The 23,171-nt window shown below is 36.8% G+C and overlaps 1 protein-coding gene across 2 annotated transcripts in view; it reads right to left on the reverse strand.

The window, feature by feature from the left end:
• Positions 1–23,171, reverse strand: part of LOC101123612 (contactin-associated protein-like 3) — a 236,926-nt gene that overhangs the window by 29,940 nt on the left and 183,815 nt on the right. For both annotated transcript variants that reach the window (XM_042243184.2, XM_027964384.3), the window contains exons 14-19: positions 22,565–22,721; positions 16,280–16,407; positions 7,544–7,714; positions 6,629–6,847; positions 2,557–2,796; positions 1,643–1,873 (exon numbers count right to left, since the gene is read on the reverse strand). In XM_042243184.2, the coding sequence (XP_042099118.1) occupies positions 1,643–1,873; positions 2,557–2,796; positions 6,629–6,847; positions 7,544–7,714; positions 16,280–16,407; positions 22,565–22,721 (1,146 nt within the window). The remainder of the gene's footprint in view (positions 1–1,642; positions 1,874–2,556; positions 2,797–6,628; positions 6,848–7,543; positions 7,715–16,279; positions 16,408–22,564; positions 22,722–23,171) is intronic.

Below are 23,171 nucleotides of genomic sequence, written 5' to 3' on the forward strand. Positions count from 1 at the left end.
AATAACTCAGCTGGAATTTCATTACCTCATCTAACTTTGTTCCTAGTGATGCTTTCTAAGGCCCACTTGACTTCGCATTCTGGCTCTAGGTGAGTGGGATTTCTGGCTCTAGGTGAGTGATCATATCATGGTTTTCTGGGTCATTAAGATCTTTTTTGTATAGTTCTTCTGTGTATTCTTGCCAACTTTTCTTAATTTCTTCTGCTTCTAATAGGTGCATATCTTTCTGTCATTTATCATGCTCATCTTTGCATGAAATGTTCCCTTAGTATCTATAATTTTCTTGAAGACATCTCTAGTCTTTCCCATTCTATTGTTTTCCTCTATTTCTTTGCATTGTTCACTTAGAAGAGCTTTCTTCTCTCTCTTTGCTATTCTTTGGAACTCTGCATTCAGATGTGTATATCTTTCCTTTTCTCCCTTGCCTTTCACTTCTCTTCTTTTCTCACCTATTTGTAAGGCTTCCTCAGACAACCATTTTGCCTTTTTGCATTTATTTTTTTTGAAGATGGTTTTGATCACCACCTCCTGTATAATGTTATGAACCTTCATCCATAGTTCTTCAGGCACTCTGTCGATCAGATCTAATCTCTTGAATCTATTTTTCACTTCGACTGTTTACTCATAAGGGATTTGATTTAGGTCATGCCTTAACGGCCTAATGGTTTTCCCTACGTTTTTCAATATAAGTCTGAATTTGGCAATAAGGAGTTCATGATCTGAGCCACAGTCAGGTCCTGGTCTTGTTTTCCTGACTGTATAGAGCTTCTCCATCTTTGGTTGCAAAGAATATAGTCAATCTGGTTTTGGTATTGACCATCTGGTAATGTCCATGTGTAGAGTCATCTCTTGTGTTGCTGCATATCTGTACAGTGAAACTAATTATTTCATTTCAGAAGACAAGACTCCCTCACCCCCACTGCAGTGCTATACAGTATGTTGTCATTAGTTATCTATTTTATACATAGTATCAACCATGTATATAAGTCAATTTCGACCTCCCAATTTTACCCGCCCCCACCCTTTCCCCCTTGGTAACCATGCAATCGTTCTCTACATTTGTGCCTCTATTTGCAAGTAATATCATCTATATGCTTTTCTAGATTCCACATATATGTATTAATGTACAGTATTTGTTTTTCTCTTTCTGACTTTCTCCACTCTGTATGTCACTCTCTAGGTCCATCCACATCCCTACAAATGACTCAATTTTGTTGCTTTTTATGGTTGAGTAATATTTTTTTTGTGGGAGGGGGGCTCTTCCCTGGTGGCTAAGATGGTGAAGCGTCTGCCTACAATGTGGGAGACCTGGGTTCGATCCCTGGGTTGGGAAGATCTCCTGGAGAAGGAAATGGCAACCCACTCCAGTACTCTTGCCTGAAAAATCCTATGGACAGAGGAGCCTGGTAGGCTACCGTCCATGGGGTCACAAAGAGTCGACACAACAGAGTGACTTCACTCACTCACTCAATATTTTTTTGCATATCTGCTCTGCATCTTCTTTATCCATTCCTCTGCTGATGGACCAGCATAATTCAAAAAGATACGTGTATCCCAATGTTCACAGCAGCACTATCTACAATAGCCAGGACATGGACAACACCCAAGTCAGTCTTCTTGTTCTAAAAGTAAAGACACTCACCGTTTGGGGCAAGGATAACTGAAAGGTATTCCTCATAGAATGAGCTCACATAGAGCAGTAAGCTAGGTGTCCCTGTGGTCCGGAAGCTCAGTGTAGCCATTTCTCCTGTCAATGTCAGATCCTCATGAAATAAAGCTGTGACGGAGCTGGAGTTCTTGCTAAAGGTGTCATTGTAATGTTCTTGAAAATTGTAGATCACCGAGGAGCCAGCTCCAAAATAAGCAGAAATGTCTGGAATGGCAAGCAATTTTTGTTGTATCAGCAATATGTAAGTGCTTATTATGTATATTTCTATATATGCAAAGAATATCTCTTATCCTCAAATATTTCAAAAGGGAAAAACAATAATGTCATGCTGTGCTGGGTGTTTTTTAGTTTAGTATTATTTGTTTTTATTTTGGCTGTGACACACAGCTTGCAGTATCTCAGTTTCCTGATCAGAGATTGGACCCGGGGCCATGGGGCAGTGAAAGCACCAAATCCTAACTACTAGGCCACCAGGGAACTCCTCCTTTGCAGTTTTTTAATTAAAAAAAATTAAGATGAAAAATAATAAAGCTTAAGTAAAGAGATAATCCCTCCATATTCCCATAAACCAGAATTGAGTAACAGTATTTTATTATTGCCTCAAAAATGCAAAATTAAATGTCCAGCGTAAATGCATAGTTAAAGTTTACTGCTCTCCTCAAGGAGACCTCACTGATGCCCCTCCGATCTACTAGAAGTAGTCAAAGCCTTGTCAAGGATACAAGCTTACCTCCTCCCAAGGGAAATGGAGGCATTTGGGATAGAAACCATTCTATTTCAGCTAATCACAGAGAAGTGCCTTATCTTTTCACTACAGAGTCAATGCCAGAGGCAGCTTCATGGACTTCTCATGCTCCCTCCTTTCCCTGTTCCTTGGGCACACTCACCGTTCTCGCAGAACGGCCCGTCATATGCAGAGACGGTGCAGTCACACGTGATCCCTCTGCGCTTTTCTCTACACCTCCCTCCATTGCGACACAGATGGCCGTAGGTGCTGCAGTGTCCTGGACACCCTGGCTCCACTCCTGGGGTCATCGTGGCTCTCTCTTCCAGGTCCAGGGCCAGCCCGTTCAATCGCAGAGACCGAATGCACCCCAGGAAGCCTCTCTGTCGGCTTGCAGTTCCACCTACAAGGGAAACACTGCAAATGCAAATGCGTTCCTCTGTGTCTTATTCAAGATTTCACCTTCATGCTGAACTGAGGCCTTATGTCTGCTCTCTGCTCAGTCATCATGTCCGACTCTGCGATCCCATGGACTGTAGCCCACCAGGCTCTTCTGTCCACGTCCATGGGATTTTCCAGACAAGAACACTGGCGTGGGTTGCCATGCTCTCCTTCAGGGGATCTTCCTGACCCAAGGATCAAACTTATATCTCCTGCGCCCCGTGAACTGCAGGTAGATTCTTTACTGCTGAGCCACCAGGGAAGCCCCATATAGATAATGACAAAAAAGTCATTGCTCAAAGTTTTATGAACAAATACAATTCTGAAAACATAGTCTGTGATCAAATGTTGCTGCTGCTGCTGCTAAGTCACTTCAGTCGTGTCTAACTCTGTGTGACCCCATAGATGGCAGCCCACCAGGCTCCCCCGTCCCTGGGATTCTCCAGGCAAGAACAGTGGAGTGGGTTGCCATTTCCTTCTCCAATGCATGAAAGTGGAAAGTGAAAATTGAAAGGGAAGTCGCTGAGTCGTGTCCGATCAAATGTTAATCATCAAATGGCACTGAGTTAAAAGCATTAATGAAAATATTTTTTAAGGTGAACTTGGTTATATTTATTCTAAAATACTTAGACTTACATTTTTACATTTGTTCCTCTCTTAAAGGACAAAATGAAGACCACTGATCCTTTTAAAGTTTAAATTTATAAACAATGACATGTATAATAAAGGTTATATAGTTTAAAATCTTTGCAATGTAATAGGTATTATAAATATGTTGTACATAAATTTGTACATGTATTTTATATATATTTACATTGTTGTGCATATATATTTTTGTATAATAGATGTATTACAAATTTATGTATTCGATTGACCAAAAAGTTCATTTAAGATTTATTGTAATAACTTTTAGAAAAAGCCAAATGGACTTTTTGGCCAACCCTATATATTGTGTGTGTTATATAATGCTAATTCTTACTTAGATGAGCTCTGAATAATAAAGCTGTGAAAAGGAACTGAGAAGAGACCAAAGAAAGAGAAGGCAGAAGAGGTAAAACCAAAATGTAGGACCTCAGGCCTTTCACACTCCATCCTGGAAGCTCTGAGATTAGGTGGTATAACATTAACCAAATAATATATATCTCCTTATTTTTATATCATTTATCATGTGAACATAATAAATATGGGAGCACAGGAGTCATCTGAAGTACCTGCTAAAAACAGATTTTGGATTTATTCCCAAAGATCCTGATTCACTGAATTTTCAACTAACACCTCAGGATTTAGAAACATTGCCATAACGGAAACACTAGCTCTAGGTAGGTTCCCATTCAAACTTTGTTCCTAGAAATTCTGTTCATTAATCCTCAGAATTTAAATCAGAAAATAGAACTGTTTTGTTTGATTCACAATTTGATAACTTTCAGGGAAGCCTCCTCGACTCAGTGAGAACTAACTGTGCTTGAAGCTGAGTTTAACGGTGCTATGGGCTACACCACACACACACACACACACACACACACACACACACAAATTCATTCAATAGCATCCGTTCCTGAACGTTGTAGTAGGTAACTTCTGGCAAAGCAGACTCTGTGCTAATTTGTGATTTACATCAATTTTTAATTGGACTGTGTCCTTATTTACTTTAAAATACGTGAGATCAGACCAACTGAGAGCTACTTCATTAAACTGCTTAGTTTCCAAATTAGAATAGAGTTGTCTAAAAAGCAATGTAGCAAAACTTATTCCTCCCTTTGGGGAAAATAAACAATAATAAAGACTAAGCAAGTAAATTAGAGGGAAGACTTCCACTACCCAGAGTGTTTATCTTTAAAGAAGGGACAGCAGAATAATGACTCCACTCTGGTTCTAAACATGAAGCTTGCAATGAGAGCAGCAGAGAAGGAGCAGGGCGAAGAGGAACCAGGAGCTGGGCTGGATTAAATACTGCTTTGCAGAGTCACACGAGGCTGCTTCTGTCGGCCTGGCCTCCTATTGTCCGATTCTGGGGGGACATTGGAGGATTTTGCCCCAATTACAAGTCTGATTCTCTAACTTCACTAAAAAGTGAGAGAAATGGATAAAAAATGCTAATTTTTTAAATAAATAGAGTTAACTGAAACAAACATAAATCGTCTATGATATTGAGTGCAAGCCAGGGAATCAGTCCAACAAGGGTTTGGATTTCCCTTCCAGTTGGGTTTCTGTGATCAAGTCCCTTGATTTCTCTGAACCTCCATGATCTCATCTGTAAATTGGGTACAATAATCTGTGGCCCAGTGGTAAAGAATCCACTTGCCATTGCAGGAAATGCAAGAGATGTGAGTTCAGTTTCTGGGTCAGGAAGATCCCCTGGAGTAGAAAATGGCAACCCACTCCAGTGTTCTTGCCTGGAGAATCCCATGGACAAAGGAGCCTGGTGGGTTACAGTCCATGGGGCTGTAAAGAATTGGACATGACTGAGCCATTGAGGCACATGATCTATGGCAGAGATACTCATATTGAATGAGTTCTTGGTACACAGTGTCTGTGTGGCTGATCCACACTGACTTTTTTTTTTTTAATCAGCTCCATCTTAGCCCTGCAACCCCACCCCGCCCCCCTCTTTTTGGATGACTGATCTTTAGCCTACTCACAAGGAAAGCATCCCAGCCAGATATTTCCCTACCAACCTTTACCCTTGCCTTCACCTGATATGAAAACTAGCAGTGTCATCTTTCGCTGATGCAGGTGATCATGAGACTTCCATGGGGGCAGAAAAATCCTGGAACTGGGCCGTGCGTCCTTCTCACTTGGTAGTCAGATTCTATTTTTAGCTTTGCCCCTTCAGATTCCCCCAGGATCCCTTTCCATGCACGAGATGCCACTGTGAATGCCTCTGGTTCATCATCCCCTTGATGTAATTTACCCAGAGCAAACATCAGAACTGTACTTTATGGAGTTGCCTGCATTGAGTTTCAGTCTCAAGGTTCCTTTTCAGTTCAGAACATTTTTTCGTTTTAATTTACATTTTAATTGGAGGATAATTTCTTTATAATGTTGTATTGATTTCTGCTGCACAACACAACAATGTGAATCAGTCATAATTATACATATATATCTATGCATATATATATAAACACATATATATATGTATGTGTATATATATATATATATATATGTGGATCTTCCCTGGTGGTTCAGATGGTAAAGCATCTGCCTACAATTCGGGAGACCTGGGTTCAATCCCTGGGTCGGGAAGATCTCCTAAAGAAGGAAATGGCAACCCACTCCAGTATTCTTGCCTGGAAAATCCCATGGACAGAGGAACATGGTTAGGCTATAGTCCATGGGGTTGCAAAGAGTCGGACACGACTGAGCAACTTCACTCACTCACTTCACTCATATATATATATATATATACATATATACATATATATATATATCCCCTCACTCTTGAGACTCCCTCCAATCCCTCATCCCATCTCGCTAGGTAATCACAGAATCACAGAGCACCAGGCTAGGCTCAAACAAATATTGTATATTAATGCATGTGTATGGAATCTAGAAAAATAGTGTTGATGAACCTATCTGAGGGAAAGAATGGAGACACAGATGTAGAGAACACACTTATGGACTGAGTGGGAAAAGGAGAGAGGTAAAGAGGATTTTATTCAGTATCTCCTTCTCCCACCAGTGCCTATAGTAGTCGCGGCAGCTGTTATCATCACTACTGTTGTAGCTGCGCTCTCCTCTTGGTGTGTCTTTGCACTCAGAGCACCGTACAGTTAGAAGCCGCCAGCAGCACTCACCCACGAAAAGCTGGCTGTTGAGCTGCAGGCGGGCGTGCCCGTCAGCTGGGGCAGGTTGGGTCTTGCGAGGGTGCTGACCCACTTGAAGGGACGCTTCTTTAACGTTCCGGTCTGCCTTCACGTGGTGCCACCGATCGTCATTAAAGGCAGTGGGAGACTGCACCGTGACCTCACAGGGCCCATTCCCCACATCAAAGGAAAAGGTTACTTCTGTTGGGGCTGGAAATAAAAATATGAGAGATGCCCGAGTTCCTTCACAGGAGAGAAAGTTTAGTCTTGAGTAGATCTGAAAAAACCACCATGCCCTGCTCCTTATGAAAGAAGACAGGCTAGGGATGCAGACAGATGTCAGTCTGAGTTGGTTGGGGAGGGGTTGGGGTGGAGAATAAACCTGTATCCTGGAGAAAGAAAGGTGAAGCTGATTTTAATGTACTTCTCCCCAGAGTTTACTTGTTCATCCTGCTAAGCCCTAAGCAATAGAGATATTTACCTACAGAAACAAAACTAATATTTTATCTGACTTTATACATAGAAGTGATTTTATTTAAAAAGGTGGTTTAAACCTTTATGTAGTTTTAAAAGCACTAGGTGAATTTCAGATAGCAAGACATTAAGTTTTGTCTACATATATACAAACAATGTATTTAGTCAATTAAATCACATAATGTTGTGATTTAGTAAGAAGTTATTTGACCAGTTTGGTTTAATACCCTTTTTGCACATAGAATTAAGACAACAAGGAACTGTACAGACTGTTGTGTGTTGCAGGAATCACTGTTTCACTTTCCACTTAGTATTTAAGAAAAAATATAACTGACAAAGGAAGCATGTCAGTGTATTAGGAGTTAGGTTACCAGCAAGGTTAATGTTAATTACTGAGTAGCCCAGTGGCTTTGTGCAGGGCGGACAGCTCACCTCGAAGCTCTAGCCTGATGAAGTCTGTGATTCCCAGGTTCTCTAAAAACACCCCTGAAGAGGCTGTGGTCTTAAAAAAGAAAGACACATCAGCACTAAGCTCTCCTCGGAACGTGGGGAAATGAAGGTATGAGGTCTCAGTATTGAAGGAAGCTGAATTCCAAAATGAATCTATTTACAAAAAGAAAAAAAAAAGACAATGGCAATAGCAGTAAAATATAAGTAAAAATTGCCTTTAATATTTCTAGCATTTTTACTGTTTGATGCATTATTTATCCATTCAAAACATTATTTATCCATACAAGCCTTCTTGTGGGAGTTCTTCTGAACATGTGGCCATGAGATGAATGTCTAAATAGTGATTCTTTTGAGGATTAAGAATACGGACATGGCTGCAAGTGAGTGGATGGATAATCACTTTGATAAAGGCCTGTGGGTGGTGGGGGGAGTTGTTCTCTTTTTTTAACTAAATTATCATAGAGTAAAATTGACTTTTTAGGGGTTTAGAGTTATATAAAGTTTACAGACTTTTAGTTATATGAGTTTTAACATATGCATGGATTTGTGTAACCATCATCAAAATCAGAATAAAGAACAGCTCCATCACCCCTAAAAAACTCTCTCTTGCTATTTCTTTATAGTCACACCCTCTACCCATCCCTCAGCCTGGCAGTCATGAACTAGTCTCTGTATTACAGTTTTACCTTTCCCAAATAACATATAAATGGAGTCAAGCAGTATGCAATAACATAAAGCCTTTGAGATTCATTTGAGATGTTGCATGTCAACATCTATCCTTTTTTTACTGCTCTGTAGTACAGCAACCCACTCCAGTATTCTTGCCTGGAGCATCCCAGGGACGGAGGAACCTGGTGGGCCGCCCTCTATGGGGTAGCATAGAGTCGGACTGTAGCGACTTAGCAGCAAGAGTAGCAGCGGTATTCCACCAGGTGAATGTGCCATAGTTTATTTATCCATATTTAAGAACACTAAAGTTGTTTCCAAATTTGGTCAATTACAAATAGAATTGCTCTAAAAGTTTGCGTGGCACAGTGGTAAAAATCTGCCTGCCAATGCAGGAAACATAGGTTTGATTCCTGGGATAGGAAGATCCCTTGGAGTAGGAAATGTCAGCCCACTCCAGTATTCTTGCCTGGAAAATTCCATGGACAGAAGAGCCTGGTGGTGGGCTATATAGTCCATGGAGTTGCAAAGAGGCAGACATGACTGGGCGACTGAGCACAACCACAAGAACAAACATTTGTGAAAGGTTTTTGTGTGAGGATATGTTTTCATTTCTCTAGGGTAAATTCCCAGGAGCGTGATTCCTGGTTCATATGGCAAGTATATGTTTATAAGATACTGCCAAACAGTTTTCCAGAGTGATCATACCATTTTTAATTCCCATAATCAGTGTGTAACAGATATAATTGTTTTACATCTTTACCAGCATTTTACATTGTTAGTATACATATTTTTTTTATCTTAGCAATTCAAATTGATGTAAAGTAGTATTTCATTGTGGTTTTAATCTTCCTTCCCTAATAGATATTGATGTTGGGCATCTTCTCATGTGCTTATTTGCCACTTTATGTCCTCTTTGGTGAAGAGTGTGTTCAGCTTGGGGGGAACTGACATCTTTCTTATGTTGATCTTCCAATCCATGAACACAGTATATCTCTTCCTTTATTCAGATTTTTTGATTCTTCAGTATTTAGTCATTTATTTGGTTTACAGATTTTATACATATTTTTGTTAAACGTATACCTGAGTATTATATGTTCTTTGGAGATACTGAAAATAATATTCTCTTATACATTTTGGTTTCCAGTTTACATTGCTAGCATATATAACTGATCTGTCTGTTGTTGACATTGCATCTTGAGATCTTGTTGAGCTCACTTATAAGACCTGGTAAGGTTTTTATGTCTGTTTTGGGTAGTACATTCCTTGAGATTTTCTAGGTAGGCAATCATATATGTAGGCTTCCCTGGTGGCTCAGTGGCAAAGAATCTGCCTGTAATGCAGAAGATGTGGGTTCAGTCATTGAGACAGGAAGATCCCCTAGAGAAGGAAATGGCAACCTACTCCAGTATGCTTGTCTGGAACATTCCATAGACAGAGGAAACTGGCAGGCTACAGTTCATGATGGAATCACAGAAGAGTTGGATACAACTTAGTGACTAAATAACCAACCAACCAACCAGTCAAGTGTGCATATGCAAATAGAGTTTTCTTTCTTGCTTTCCAGTCTTTATGAACTTATTTTCTTTCTTACATTACCGTCCTGGTTAAGACAATGATAAATATTGTTGAATAAAAGTGGTGAGATTGGATATCCTAACCTTGTTCCCGTCCTGAGGGGAAAAGCATTCAGTTTAATTACCAATAATTATGATACTTTTGTAATAGACACTGTCTTATTAGGCTGAAGAATTTTCTTTTATACCTATTTTGCTAAGAATTTCATTATAAATGCTATTATGATATAAATTATAATTTTAATTTGTTGTTTTAGTAATTTAAATTATAATGTTCATATTAATTGATACAGAAAAAGCATCTGGCATGATTTTTCTTCCTTTAACCATGTTAACATGGTAGATTACATTGATCAACTTCCAAATACTGAATCAGCCTTGCAGCCTGGATAAACTGCAGTTGGTGGTGGTGCATTTAAAAATACATATATCCCAGGGTTATTTGTTAATATTTTGTCAATATTTTTTGCATCTGTGTTAGTAATAACATTGTTAGTACTTATATATATATATATATATATATTTTTTACTATCTTTGTCTAGTTTCAATATCAGAACAACATTCTGCTTTAAATGTTGTAAGGAATTTCCTCTTCTACCCTCTTGAAGAGATTTTATAGATATGGTATTATTTCTTGGGTAGAATTCATCAGTGAATCAAGCTTGGTCTGGATTTTTTTGAAAGTTTTAATTACAAATTCAGTCCCATTAATACTATTAGGTTCATTCCAGTTGTCTCATTCATCTTAAGTGAGTTTTGGTTGTTAGTGGTTTTCAAAGAACTGGTCCACTTCATCTGTATAATAAATTTAATACTTGTACAGTTGTTTGTAGTGTACTTTTTTATACTCTTGATGTCAGTGGTGTCTGCAGTGTTATCCCAACACTCAATTTCCATATTGGTAATTTTTATCATTTTGGGGATAGTTTTGTTAGAGGCTTAACTATTTCATTAGTATTTTAAAACAGTATAAAAAGAATCGCTTTCAATTTTTATAGATCAATATATATTCTGCTTTTAATTTAATTGATTTCTATTCTTGTCTTATCTTTCTTGCCTTTTTATTCTTTCTGCTTGTTTTAGGTTTAAGGTTTATTTTCTCTTCTATTTCTAGTTTCTTTTGGTGAAAGCTTACCTTATTGAACTGAGATCTTTTTTATTTCGTAATATAAGTACTTATTGCTACAAACATCCCTCTGACCACTGCTATCACAAAATTTAATATTACAAATTTTGATAGTCTGTATTTTAATTTTCATTCAGTTCAAAATATATTATCAGATCTATTGAGACCTTGTCCTTGACTTGGGTATTATTTAAGGATCTGAAGTTTAATTTCTAAGTGTTTGGAGATTTTCTTGTTTTTTTTAATGATTTCTAATTTAATTTGATTGTATTAGTGAATGCATTTTATATGTTTTAACTTATTTAATATTTGCTAAGGTTTGTTTTATGACACAGAATATGCTGTGTCTGGGTTAAAGATTCATGTGCATTTGAAAAGAATGCATATTCTAATGTTGGTAGAGTATTCTATAAATGTCAGTTGGATTCTGGTGTCATTCAGGTCTTCCATACCCTTACTAACTTTCCCTCTATTAGTTCCATATATTAATGAGAAAGGAGCATTAGACTCTAATTATAATTATGCATTTTTCTATCTCTCCTTTCCATCCTGTCAAATTTTGCTGTATGTATTTTGAAGCTCAGTTATTTGCACACATATTTAAGATTTTTAGGTCTCCTAGTTCTTTTTTATATCTATTAATTTACTTTGCTTTCAAGTAAAAATTTTAATATAGAAACTCCAGTGTTTGTGTAGTATATCTTTTGCCATCATTTTCTTTTATTATGTCATTATATTTGAATTGAACTTCTTATAGACAGTATACAGGTAAGTCTTAAGAGTGTCTTTTATGAGTTTATTTAGACCACTTATATTAAATACAAATTTTGATATGTTAGTTCTTCATTTCATTATTTTTTCCTATTTGTCATAATTTTCATTCTTTGTTTCCCCCTTTCTGCCTTCTTTTGGATTATTTGAATACTTTTCAGTATTCTATTTGTATTTGCCTGTAGCAAATTCTTAACTGATTCTTTTAGGGATTAAAATATATATACTTACTTTCTCAGTCTGCTTAAAATCTATATTTTAACCACTTTAAGTGATTTGTAAAAACCTTGGAAACAATTTTGACCCTTATCTACTCCTGTTCATGTTGTTGCTACTTGTATTACATCTGCATAAAATAAAAGCCCTGTGAGATAGAGTTGTGCTTTCAGTCCTCAGATACATTTTAAATCACTGAATAGGAAAATAACCTATTAAATTACCCAGGTATTTACCATTTCTGATGCTGATTGTTTTATCCCTGAAGTTCCAAATTTCCTTCTGATACCATTTCCTTTCTAAGAACCTCCCTTTAGAAATTCTTTTAAAGGATGCTTTCTGGTGATGAATGCTTTTAGTTTTCTTTCACTGGAGATATTTAAAACTTTTACTGTCATTCCTAAAGGATATTTTTGCTGAACACAGAATTCTTAACTGAAAATACTTTCAAAATAGAAATATTTTTCCATTTCCTCTGGCCTCCATATTTCTGATGAGAAACTTACTGTCATTTGAATTGGTGTTTTCCTATAGGCAACACATTATTATTCTCTCTGGCTGCTTTCAAAAAATTCTTCTCATTGTCTTTAGTCTTCATCAGTTTGCTTACAATATGTCTAGATGTGAATTTCTTTGAGTTTGTCCTGTTTCAGATTCATTCAACTTCCCAGTTTCTCTTTTGCCAAACTTGGAGAGTTTTCAGCCATTATATTTTCAAATGTTTTTTCAGGACCAACACTTTTTCCTCTCTTCTTCTGGAAATTCACTTGCATGAATATTATATATATTTTTTAATTATTAACCCACAGGTCCCTGAGACCCTATCCATTTTTTTCAGTCTTTTTTTCTTTATTTTGCTTAGATTGGATAATTTCTATTTATCTATCTTCAAGGCCCTGGCTGTTTCATCTCAAATTTTCTACTTAGCCCATCCAGTGCATCTTTTTAGCTCCATTGCTATACTTCTTAGTTCTAAAGTTTCCTTTTAACTCTCCTTTATATAGCTTATTTCTTTGTTGAAACATTCTCTTTTTCTATTTGTTTCAAAAGCATTTATTATTATTCCTTCCAGTTTTTGTGTAACAGTTGTTTTAAAGTCTTTATCAGTTAATTTTAACCTCTGTGTTATTGGTTATCTATTGATTACATTTTCTTATGCAAACTTCGATTTTTCCGGTTCTTTGTATGTTAAGTAATTTTGGATTATTTTCTAGATATTAACAATATTATGTTAACAAACTGGGAGCTTTAATTCAAGGAGTATGTTGATATTTTTATTTTTCAGGCCTGGTTATGATCTGCCCACACATTTCAACCTTCGCTCTGTGGTCCATGGCGCCTATGGCAGTCTAGTTTTCAGTTTTTGCAGTACTTTTCAGATCTGCCTCACCTTTGCACCACACAGTGGCCAGTCTGAGTCCTGGGTGATAGCTTCTTCACTCATTCTCAATCCTTGGTCTATAATTAGGACCAGTCTGAGGCATGTGTAGCTTGGAGGTAAACCCAGGACTTCATAAACAAGTTATAACATCACTTTCTTGAACTCTTTCCTCTCTATGCTCTTCCAATACTTTCCAGTTCCCTGGGGCTCTCTCTTCATGCACACAGCCAGAAAACTAGGGCTCTATTTAGCCTGTTTTATTGTGCTTTCCTATTTACTTCTGTTCCTGTACCTAAATCCATTGCCAAGTGATGGGTGAACAGAGAAAGAAAACAAAAGTAACGTGAGTCTGCCATTGTTTGGGAGTCAGGGCTGCCCTGTCCAGAGCAGAAAATTCCTTTTTCAGAGCTCTGGCTCTTGCATGCTCTTGAGGCAGTTTCTGCCACTGTTGCCATGGGGTTGCCTGGGAACTGGAACCTCAGAAAACAGAGATAAGGGGGAGAGGGATGAGATTCCTGTATTCACTGACTGAAGCTCCTTGTCCCCTCCTCCAATCAGGACTAGAGGACTTCTCCTGGAACTCTCTCCATTTGTGATCCCATGGCTAAGAGATATTGGAGGAAAGTACATGGTGAATTCTGCTTTCTGTTCCCTACTACTGTTTGCTTTTCAGAGTCTTGAGATAATTGCTTCATGAATCCCATCTGTGCAGTATTTAAAGCCATGAGATGATGGGAAAAGACCACCAGTGGAGAATAGACAGGAAAGAGGGCAGAGAATAGAGCCTTGGGGAACCCCAACATTACCCCACTGGCGAGATGAAGAAATGTTAGGGAGAGAAGGGAAGAAAAACCAGAATTTTGTGGTATGCTGGCCACCAAGTAAAGAAAGTGACTTAAAGAAGAGGGAATCATGGGAGAATTCCAAAGTGGCTGACAGGTCAATTCAGATATTAATCAGAGAATAAGAATTGGACTTAGCAATGTCGAGTTCTCATTAGTGACCTCAGTTTCCGAGGAGTGATGAAGGACAATATCTGTCTTATATTAAAGGGAGACTAGAAGTAGGGAAATTAAAGATAGAACTCTTATTTTATTTCAGTTATTTAGGGACAGTGAAAGATATGAAAGAAATTAAGTTGCAGTTGGAGGGGTAAGTGGAATTAAGAGCATCAAGTCTTCTAGTGTAAATATTCAGAACTATCAAAAGGCATTAATGCATAGATAGGAATCAGAGATCAAATTGTCAACATCTGCTTGATCATCGAAAAAGCAAGAGAGTTCCAGAAAAACATCTCTTTCTGCTTTATTGACTATGCCAAAGCCTTTGACTGTGTGGATCACAATAAACTGTGGAAAATTCTGAAAGAGGTGGGAATACCAGACCACCTGACCTGCCTCTTGAGAAACCTATATGCAGATCAGGAAGCAACAGTTCCAACTGGACATGGAACAACAGACTGGTTCCAAATAAGAAAAGGAGTACGTCAAGGCTGTATATTGCCACCCTGCTTATTTAACTTCTGTGCAGAGTACATCATGAGAAATGCTGGGCTGGAGGAAGCACAAGCTGGAATCAAGATTGCCAGGAGAAATATCAATAACCTCATATATGCAGATGACATCACCCTTATGGCAGAAAGTGAAAAAGAACTAAAGAGCCTCTTGATGAAAGTGAAAGACAAGAGCGAAAAAAATGGTTTAAAGTTCAACATTCAGAAAACTAAGATTATGGCATCTGGTCCCATCCCTTCATGGGAAATAGATGGGAAACAGTGTCAGACTTTATTTTTCTGGGCTCCAAAATCACTGCAGATGGTGACTGCAGCCATGAAATTAAAAGACGCTTGTTCCTTGGAAGGAAAGTTATGACCAACTTAGATAGCATATTAAAAAGCAGAGACATTACTTTGCCAACAAGGGTCCATCTAGTCAAGGCTATGGTTTTTCCTGTGGTCATGTATGGATGTGAGAGTTGGATTATAAAGAAAGCTGAGTGCCAAAGAATTGATGCTTTTGAACTGTGGTGTTGGAGAAGACTCTTCAGAGTCCTTTGGACTGCAAGGAGATCCTACCGGTCTGGCCTAAAGGAGAACAGTCCTGGGTGTTCACGGGAAGGACTGATGCTGAAGCTGAAGTGCCAATACTTTGGCTACCTGATGCGAAGAGCTGACTCATTGGAAAAGACCCTGATGCTGGGAAAGATTGAGGGCAGAAGGAGAAGGGGACGACAGAGGATGAGATGGTTGGATGGCATCACCGACTCAATGGACATGAGTTTGGGTGAACTCCAGGAGTTGGTGATGGACAGGGAGGCCTGGCGTGCTTTGGGCACAAAGAGTTGGACACAACTGAGCGACTGGACTGAACTGATACTTGATGGATTCTGTCCTCTCATTTTCTCATTATTTTACCAATTTCAGGCATCTCAGCCTTCAGCAAAATGTCTTATACTTAGTAGGTACATATTAGATGCTTGCTGAACAAGTTACATGGTATTTCAAATAATTCCATGAATGTTTCAGCAGAATATGATGTAAATGCTATATGTGTGCCTGTGTACTAAGTCACTTCAATCATGTCTGACTCTGCAACCCTATGGACTTTAGGCCGCCAGGCTCCTCTGCCCACGGGATTAAAATTCTCCAGGCAAGAGTACTGGAGTGGGTTGTCATACCCTTTTCCAGGGGATCTTTCCAACCCAAGGATCGAACCCATGTCTCCTGCATTGGTAGGTGAGATTTTTTACCGCTAGTGCCACGTGGGAAGCCCTAAATGCTATATAAAAATGCATAATCCAGAGGTAGTATTTTTTTCAATTATATTAGCAATATACACTTATTTTATAGGTTAATACATTCCTAACGAAGTACAGATTATCAGGATAGACAGTGATTCTATGAACCCAGGCAGCTAGATTTCTCATAAAACACTGAAATACATTAGCAGGGATCAAGGCAGTTCCTCTTGCCACTACTTACTGTCCCCGGAGCAGAGCAGAGGACCCAGTGAATAAGCCGCTTCAGAATGTGGTTGCCCTGTATCTCTCATCACAACCTGAGTAACCGGCAGGTGCTTCTTATGGGAAAGAACTACTGTGTCGCTGGTCCTAGAAAACAAACACAACCACCTTAACATTATTCTCAATAATGTACAGAAAAGTAAAAGCATTTTATTGCAGTTCAAGGGATATTAAGCTAAATTTGTAAACATGTAACAGTAGGGAAATCAAACAGCTCACCTGAACACTTACAAACATACTAATGAGGTCTTCTGACGACCAGAGACCTTTGCTCATCTACAGGACCATAGGGAAGAAAGCAGGCAGGTCCAAAATTGTGGTCATAGGAACAGACATAAAATTACATTTCAATGCAATTAAGCAGCTTATTGCTGTTTGTAATTCAGCCGTGTGTCATACTGGAATGTAAAATTTACAGAGGCAAGAGTAGTCTGCCTCGATTTTAAAAAAAAAAAGCAAAAGACAAAAACCAAAACCATCTGACTGACAAGAAATAGGTTTTCAATTTTTGGACCTTTTTTTTTCACTAAAAGTTTCAGAAATTGCTACTGTGGCTATGAGGCACTTCCTTATTTGTTAAAGTCTTGAATTGAAAAATAAAATTAAAACGAAATACTGATTCAAAACCATGATGAAGATATGATACAAAGTATTCTTAAAATTAATAAATGGGCTAATGCATGGGAAAGTGCTTTGCCAATGATTTTCACCATCCATTCATTCAACAAACACTTATTACACATCCTCTATTAGTCATGCCCTGTGTGTTGGGGAAGTGAACAGAAAACCCATTGTCAATGTCCCCCAGAAACCTAGTGGATGTTATAAATAACAGAAATAACAATAATATCATCATGTAAGTGACTATTTGGGGACATATTAAAATCTGTGGTTCAGTACAATTTAACGACTGGAACAAAAGCCAGAGGACCTGGTTGGTAAGCTGTTTGTACTGCCAATGTCCTCTCTGGACAAAGTAGAAAGGTTTCTGTAAGCTGTTCCTATTATTCATTGTATATTTCAATTACATATGTACTTCTAATTTATGGACAAATACTGGTTTGTCTATTGTTCTGTGTAGAACCTAGCAAGTTTTCATTGTTAACAATTACAAAATCATCAGTCACTAATATATATACATATACATATATATAGTAACTGTTCCAAATTATATATGTATTTATATAAGTTGAAGCATTATCAAAAATAGTGCAGGTCACCTCACAGCTTTGCTGCAAAAAAAAAAAAAAATCTTCTTAACTTAATAGTTAATCATTCCAGTGCTGTTAGGCATCAAAATATTCTTGTAAGTTGGAAAACTAAAAATTATTAAGATTGATGTGTTATTTAAAAATTTGAGCACAGCCACTGGCAGTGCATGGGGTAAGATATGAAAAATAGGAACTAAACACCTAAAATTGAAGAAACAAATGTTAAAAATCAAATTGCTTCAAAAAATCAGACTGAATTAAGCCACATGGTTTAATCTGGGGAAATCCCTGCGACTGCTGCCGAGAGAAGCACACAAGCTTCATCTAAACACAAAACACCTGACTTTGTTGGGATCACAAGCTAGAAGGTGCCACTGAATCACAGGGCGATCAGTATGGAAAGTTATTTTGTTATAAACACAGGACTAGCACACCAAATTAATTCCTGGCATTAAATATCAGTAAGTATTACAAATAAGTATTTTAATTCCCATGACTGCTATTTTGGCAGGTATCTTAGAGGAAAAATGTAAGTGTATTAGTTCTTTATTGAGAAACTTTGAATTTTAAGGAAACTTTTAAAAGCTATGCTAATATAGGAAAAAGGTACACTATAGTTCTGTTTTTAACACTAACAATGCATTCACAAACTTAAAAAATCTTTAAAAAATCATAATGCAAATAGTGTGTATTAAGGTAGATAATATCATAAAGTACCTCCCTGAATCTGAGAAAATGTTAAACAATTCTTACTTCAAAATCCTTTATTAGTATAGATCATTCCCAATTGCCCATGCTTTATGCAAAATACTGTAACTCATGATCAACAGCTCGTGCTCACGCTCAGTCTCACAGTTGTGCTCAACTCTGCAACGCTATGGTCACCAGACTCATTCAAAACTGCCTAATTTATGATTATATCTCACTTTTCTTGCTTTTCAATTTTTCCAAAAATTTGTAAAGATTGCATTTCTAGGCACAAAAATTTCTCACAACAGTTTTAAACATTTGTAAGAGAATTCCCAAATTCACTTTTTTTCAGAGAGTGTATTGCTTTAGAAATTCTTACTGTTTGCTGTTTGTCGTTAGATATTTTTGAGGTATAATAGAGCTTTAAGAACTTTGAGTTGTTGGGAAAGTTGCAGGGGAGAAATACTGTGTCAACTTTAAGTGTTATAATCACTAGGGAGAAAGAGGGACTGGTGACAGTACAGTTTTCATCACCCAGAATTACATACTTTGAAAGTTCCAAGCTCTTTATCGGGTTTTGCTATTCTACTGGCTCAGCCCTTTGGCTAAGTCATGCTGTATTAATTACTGAGGTATCATTAAGACTTCTTCATGTCTGCTAGGGCTGGTCTCCCCACCTTGTTTTCATCTTCATAGTTGTCTTAACTATTTATGTACCATTCTTTTCCAAAATACGTTTTAGAACCATTTTGTCACTACTTAAAAATAATAAACAAATGTCTAGCATTTGTTTGGCATTAAATGGAATCAAGAAATTTATTTGGAGGAGAGATGCTTAGATTTCCTATTCATGGCAACAGTGTGATGTCTCCATTTATTTAGGTCTTCTTGATTTTCAAAATAAAGTTTTCTAAAGTCTTTTTTAATCAAAGTCTTGCATATTTTTGCTATCTTTATTTCAAGATACATTACTATTTTGTTGCTTTTGCAACTGGTTTTTATAGGACTTTCTTATAACACATTCTTGATAAGAATTCAGTTATTCTACGACTCAGTAAGTAGTCTTACTAAGCTCTCATTAATTTCAATAATATTTCTGTTTGTTCTCTTAGGTTTTCTTTGTTGACAACCACATTTTCTATGGTAATATAATCTTTATTTCCTTGTTTCCAATCTTTTCAATGGCGGTTTTGAATTAACTCATATATATTTTTCAGCTTTCTATTATTCATTTCTAACCTAATTGCATTGCTATCAGAGAAACTGTCCATAGGATAAAACTACACTGAAAGTTTTTGAATTTTGCTTTATGGAACATTGGGAAAATCAGTTTGCAGAAATGCACCACAAGTGCTTGAGAAAATTATGTGTTCTATAATTTTATTTTCCCAACAAATCAAGCTGTTAACTTAATTTGAAAATATTCTATGTTCTTACTAATTTTTGTTCATTTGATTACCAATTACAAATAGATATTCCTATCATGGTTGATTTGTGAATTTCTTCTTTCAGTTCTGTCAAATTTTTTCTATATATATTTCTAGTCATTTTTATTGGAAGCATACATGTTTAGGATTGTTAATTTTCTCTGGTGAAATTAAGTAGTATCATTACATAGTAACAGTGATCTTAGTCCACCTAAAAAAAACCTTTAAAATTTGCTGACTTTGTGATATTTAGCTGGTAATTCTTTGCTTTCAATATTTCCACTTGTACAAACAAGATGTAGATCTGGATCTAAATGGTTATTTTTGTCACATTTATTGTGCATGATTGTTCACACATTTTTATCTCAGACTTGTTGCTTTCTCTTCTTTTTCAATCTCATGCTCTATCTTCTTTTGCATTAACTGTTTTTAAAATCCCATTTTTTTCTTTCTTCCCTCTGCTGAATTGAAATAATTTTTTAAGGGTTACATAAATTTCAATATATACACTTTAAGCAATTTAATTCTAATAAATATTTAGAAAACAAGTTTAAATTTCAACAATATTTTTATTTCTAAGCAGTCTTTTAGTGCCTTTGTAAACCACAATCATCATTCTTAATAGGATCTGACTGCTTTCTTACACTTCAGCTTCAAACATATAGTCATACGTTATCAGCACATGTTTTCCACCTCTATGTTTACAATTTTTTTCCTCAATATTTCTTCCTGCTTCTGAAACCTTCCTTGTAATATCACTTTCTTTCATTCTGAAAATCATTCTTAAAAGTCCCTTTTGTGTAATTTCATCTTAAAAGCTGTAGGGGGAGAACATTTAGATTTCTACATTATTTTGTTTTGTCAAAAATAGTCCTGGTTACGTGAGGGTTTTTTTTTTTTTTTTTTTTTTTAAGTCTTAATTTCAAACAATAGCAAAAACAGCATCATGAAGTTTTAAAATGCTTAAGTGTGGTAACATTGCAATAGTTAATGGGTTGACGAGTTGCTGGTATAATCGGTCAACTTAGAGACCATCACAATGAAGCAAATGGTCTCATGTGTTAATGCTAACGCCGCCAAAGACTCGATCAAAAAACTTTGTCTAAGGTTTGCTGTGTTTACTGAGAAAACAAATTCTTCCTAGCAACTGTTTAAATAAATCTCACAGATGCTACAGAACTTTTTAGTGGCCTGTGATTAAAAAAATATGGTTTGCTTAAAAAAAAAAAATCCCTTTTGTGGAGTCTGCTGCTGGTAAATTTCTCCAGTGTTGTTTGTCTAGATCTTAATTTTATCCCACTTCTTAAAATATCAGCTTGGTAAACACTGGGAGTCTGACAGATATATCGCTTCTGCCCTGTAAGGGGCATGCTCCACCCTCTGTGGGCTGAGCTCTGGGCTGGTCAGGGAAGGTCCGCTGTCTGGCTGTCTTTCCTTTAAAGAGTCTTCCTTTCCTTTCTCCTCCTTTAAACATTCTCTTTAGTGTTCTTTGATTTCACCTGGGTGTCTAGATACGGATTTACTTTTATTCATTTACTTTTTGCTTGGTATTGTAATATTTTCTCAATCTGGAAATTTCTCAGCTATTTTGAGTACTGCCTCTTTTTAATTATTATACCTCAAATCTTTTCTCCTGAAACTTTAATCACACACGTTTGATCTTATTCACATGACTCTTCAATGCCACCACTTTCGTAGGTCCCATTTTGTTTTTCTCCATTCATTTTGTGTGTTATTTAATTTACACACCTTTTCTACTAATATGTGATCCCAAAGTTTTAAACTGAGTAATACTGTCATTGCTAATGACAATATATTCATTTCTAATATTGATATATTTGTATCAATAAAGAATATATATATTTATATCAATAAAGAATTTACCAATATATTCTATATATTTCTAATATATTGATATATATGATAGTATATTCATTTCTAAGCATTCATTTGGTTCTTTGGTAAATCATAGACTTCTTTGTTAACAGGAAGATTCTCATGTTTCAATTCCAGTTTTAATTTTTTGAGCAGCTCACATATTTATTTTATGTTTTTAACATATCCATAATCTGAGATTTTTAGGCATTGGATCTACTCTTTGGTGTTTCTTCTGCCTCTCAACTGTGTCTTCTGGTGTTGTATAACCCTGGATTGTGAGTTCATGTTTGGTAGCATTTTATTTGTAGGAATCTTGTGAGACTTGTGTGAAGGGGGAGGGCAGGTCTCCAGTGAGAATATCATGTTATCTTAGGATGAGCCATTGGTGCTGCCAACCAGTGGCCAAGTTAACCAATTTAAGGAGCATCCAAGTTATGTCAATTTGGGCACCAAGTCTGTGTGAGAGCAGATCTGTAGACATGCGTTTTCAGGGAGATTTTTTTTTTTTCTATTCAGAGTGCTAACTAGAAGATCTGTCCTCATTCACTTTTTGGGGGTTTGTAGCCTTCTGAGACCTTCAGCTGCATGGAGAATTTTGTGTTCTCTGTATTCTCTTTCATGGACTCAAGGCCTTGTCTGGTTTCCCCTTTGTGGCCATTCAAGAAATCAGCTTGAAGTTTAAGAAAGTCAGTAAATAATCCCAGGTGAGTCATGCGGTGGTCATTTTATTAACTGAATTAACTTTAAGAATTCTTATATTTCACTTTCAGTGAATGAGAAACATTCATTCCTATTTTGTCTTAGTAGAAAAATAGAACAGACATGCTTAGTTATTCACCGGTAAACAAAATTAGCTACCTAATATTTTAGGCTCCTGATTAATGACACTATACACATCACAGCTTATACTTTTAAGTTGGTAGGGCATACTTTAATTTATTTTCTTTATTGTACTGTCATGTCCAATGTCTGCCTAAGGTACATAGTTTAAGCAACAAAAAAATTACAGTTTGCACAGGGAAATTATATGGAAATCACCATTCATTCCGGTCAGCATCACAGTTGCAGTAATATTGAGAATCAATGCAGTTCCCCTCTAATCCACAAGTACATTTTTGAGCATCAGGCTGAGAACCTCCCCAGTAAGTGTGTGTTTCATTGGTTCTTCCAACCCACCAGCTCACTGGGGTTCCATCTGAAAGACAAGTATGAGAAAGGTGACACCTACTTTGACCCCCACTAACCTGCCTCCCCAAAATAGTTCTTTTACTCCTCTTTATTTAAAGCATAGAGAGACTCTTTTAGAAGTATATTTTATATTTTAACTTTGCAATAGGATCATCTTTAGGAGGACTCCCAACTGTTTAAAAATATATACTTTAATGTCAAGTCACATCATCATTAACCATTTTTTTTCTTTTATCAGAAAATGAGCAAATTGTCCCTAAATCATTCAAGTATGATATTTACATATTTCTCCTGAGGACTCCAATTACATCATTTCTGCAGAAATAATGTTCAAGAAAGAATTGTCATAAAAATAGACACCAGAGTAATTTATACATTGAATCTAAAATCTGTTTGCGATCCTATTAATAAAATGTGATTAAAATGTTTCATTTATGCAAAATAGAGAATTCTTTCA

This window comes from Ovis aries, chromosome 2, assembly GCF_016772045.2.
Source record: "Ovis aries strain OAR_USU_Benz2616 breed Rambouillet chromosome 2, ARS-UI_Ramb_v3.0, whole genome shotgun sequence".
Lineage (NCBI taxonomy): Eukaryota > Metazoa > Chordata > Mammalia > Artiodactyla > Bovidae > Ovis > Ovis aries.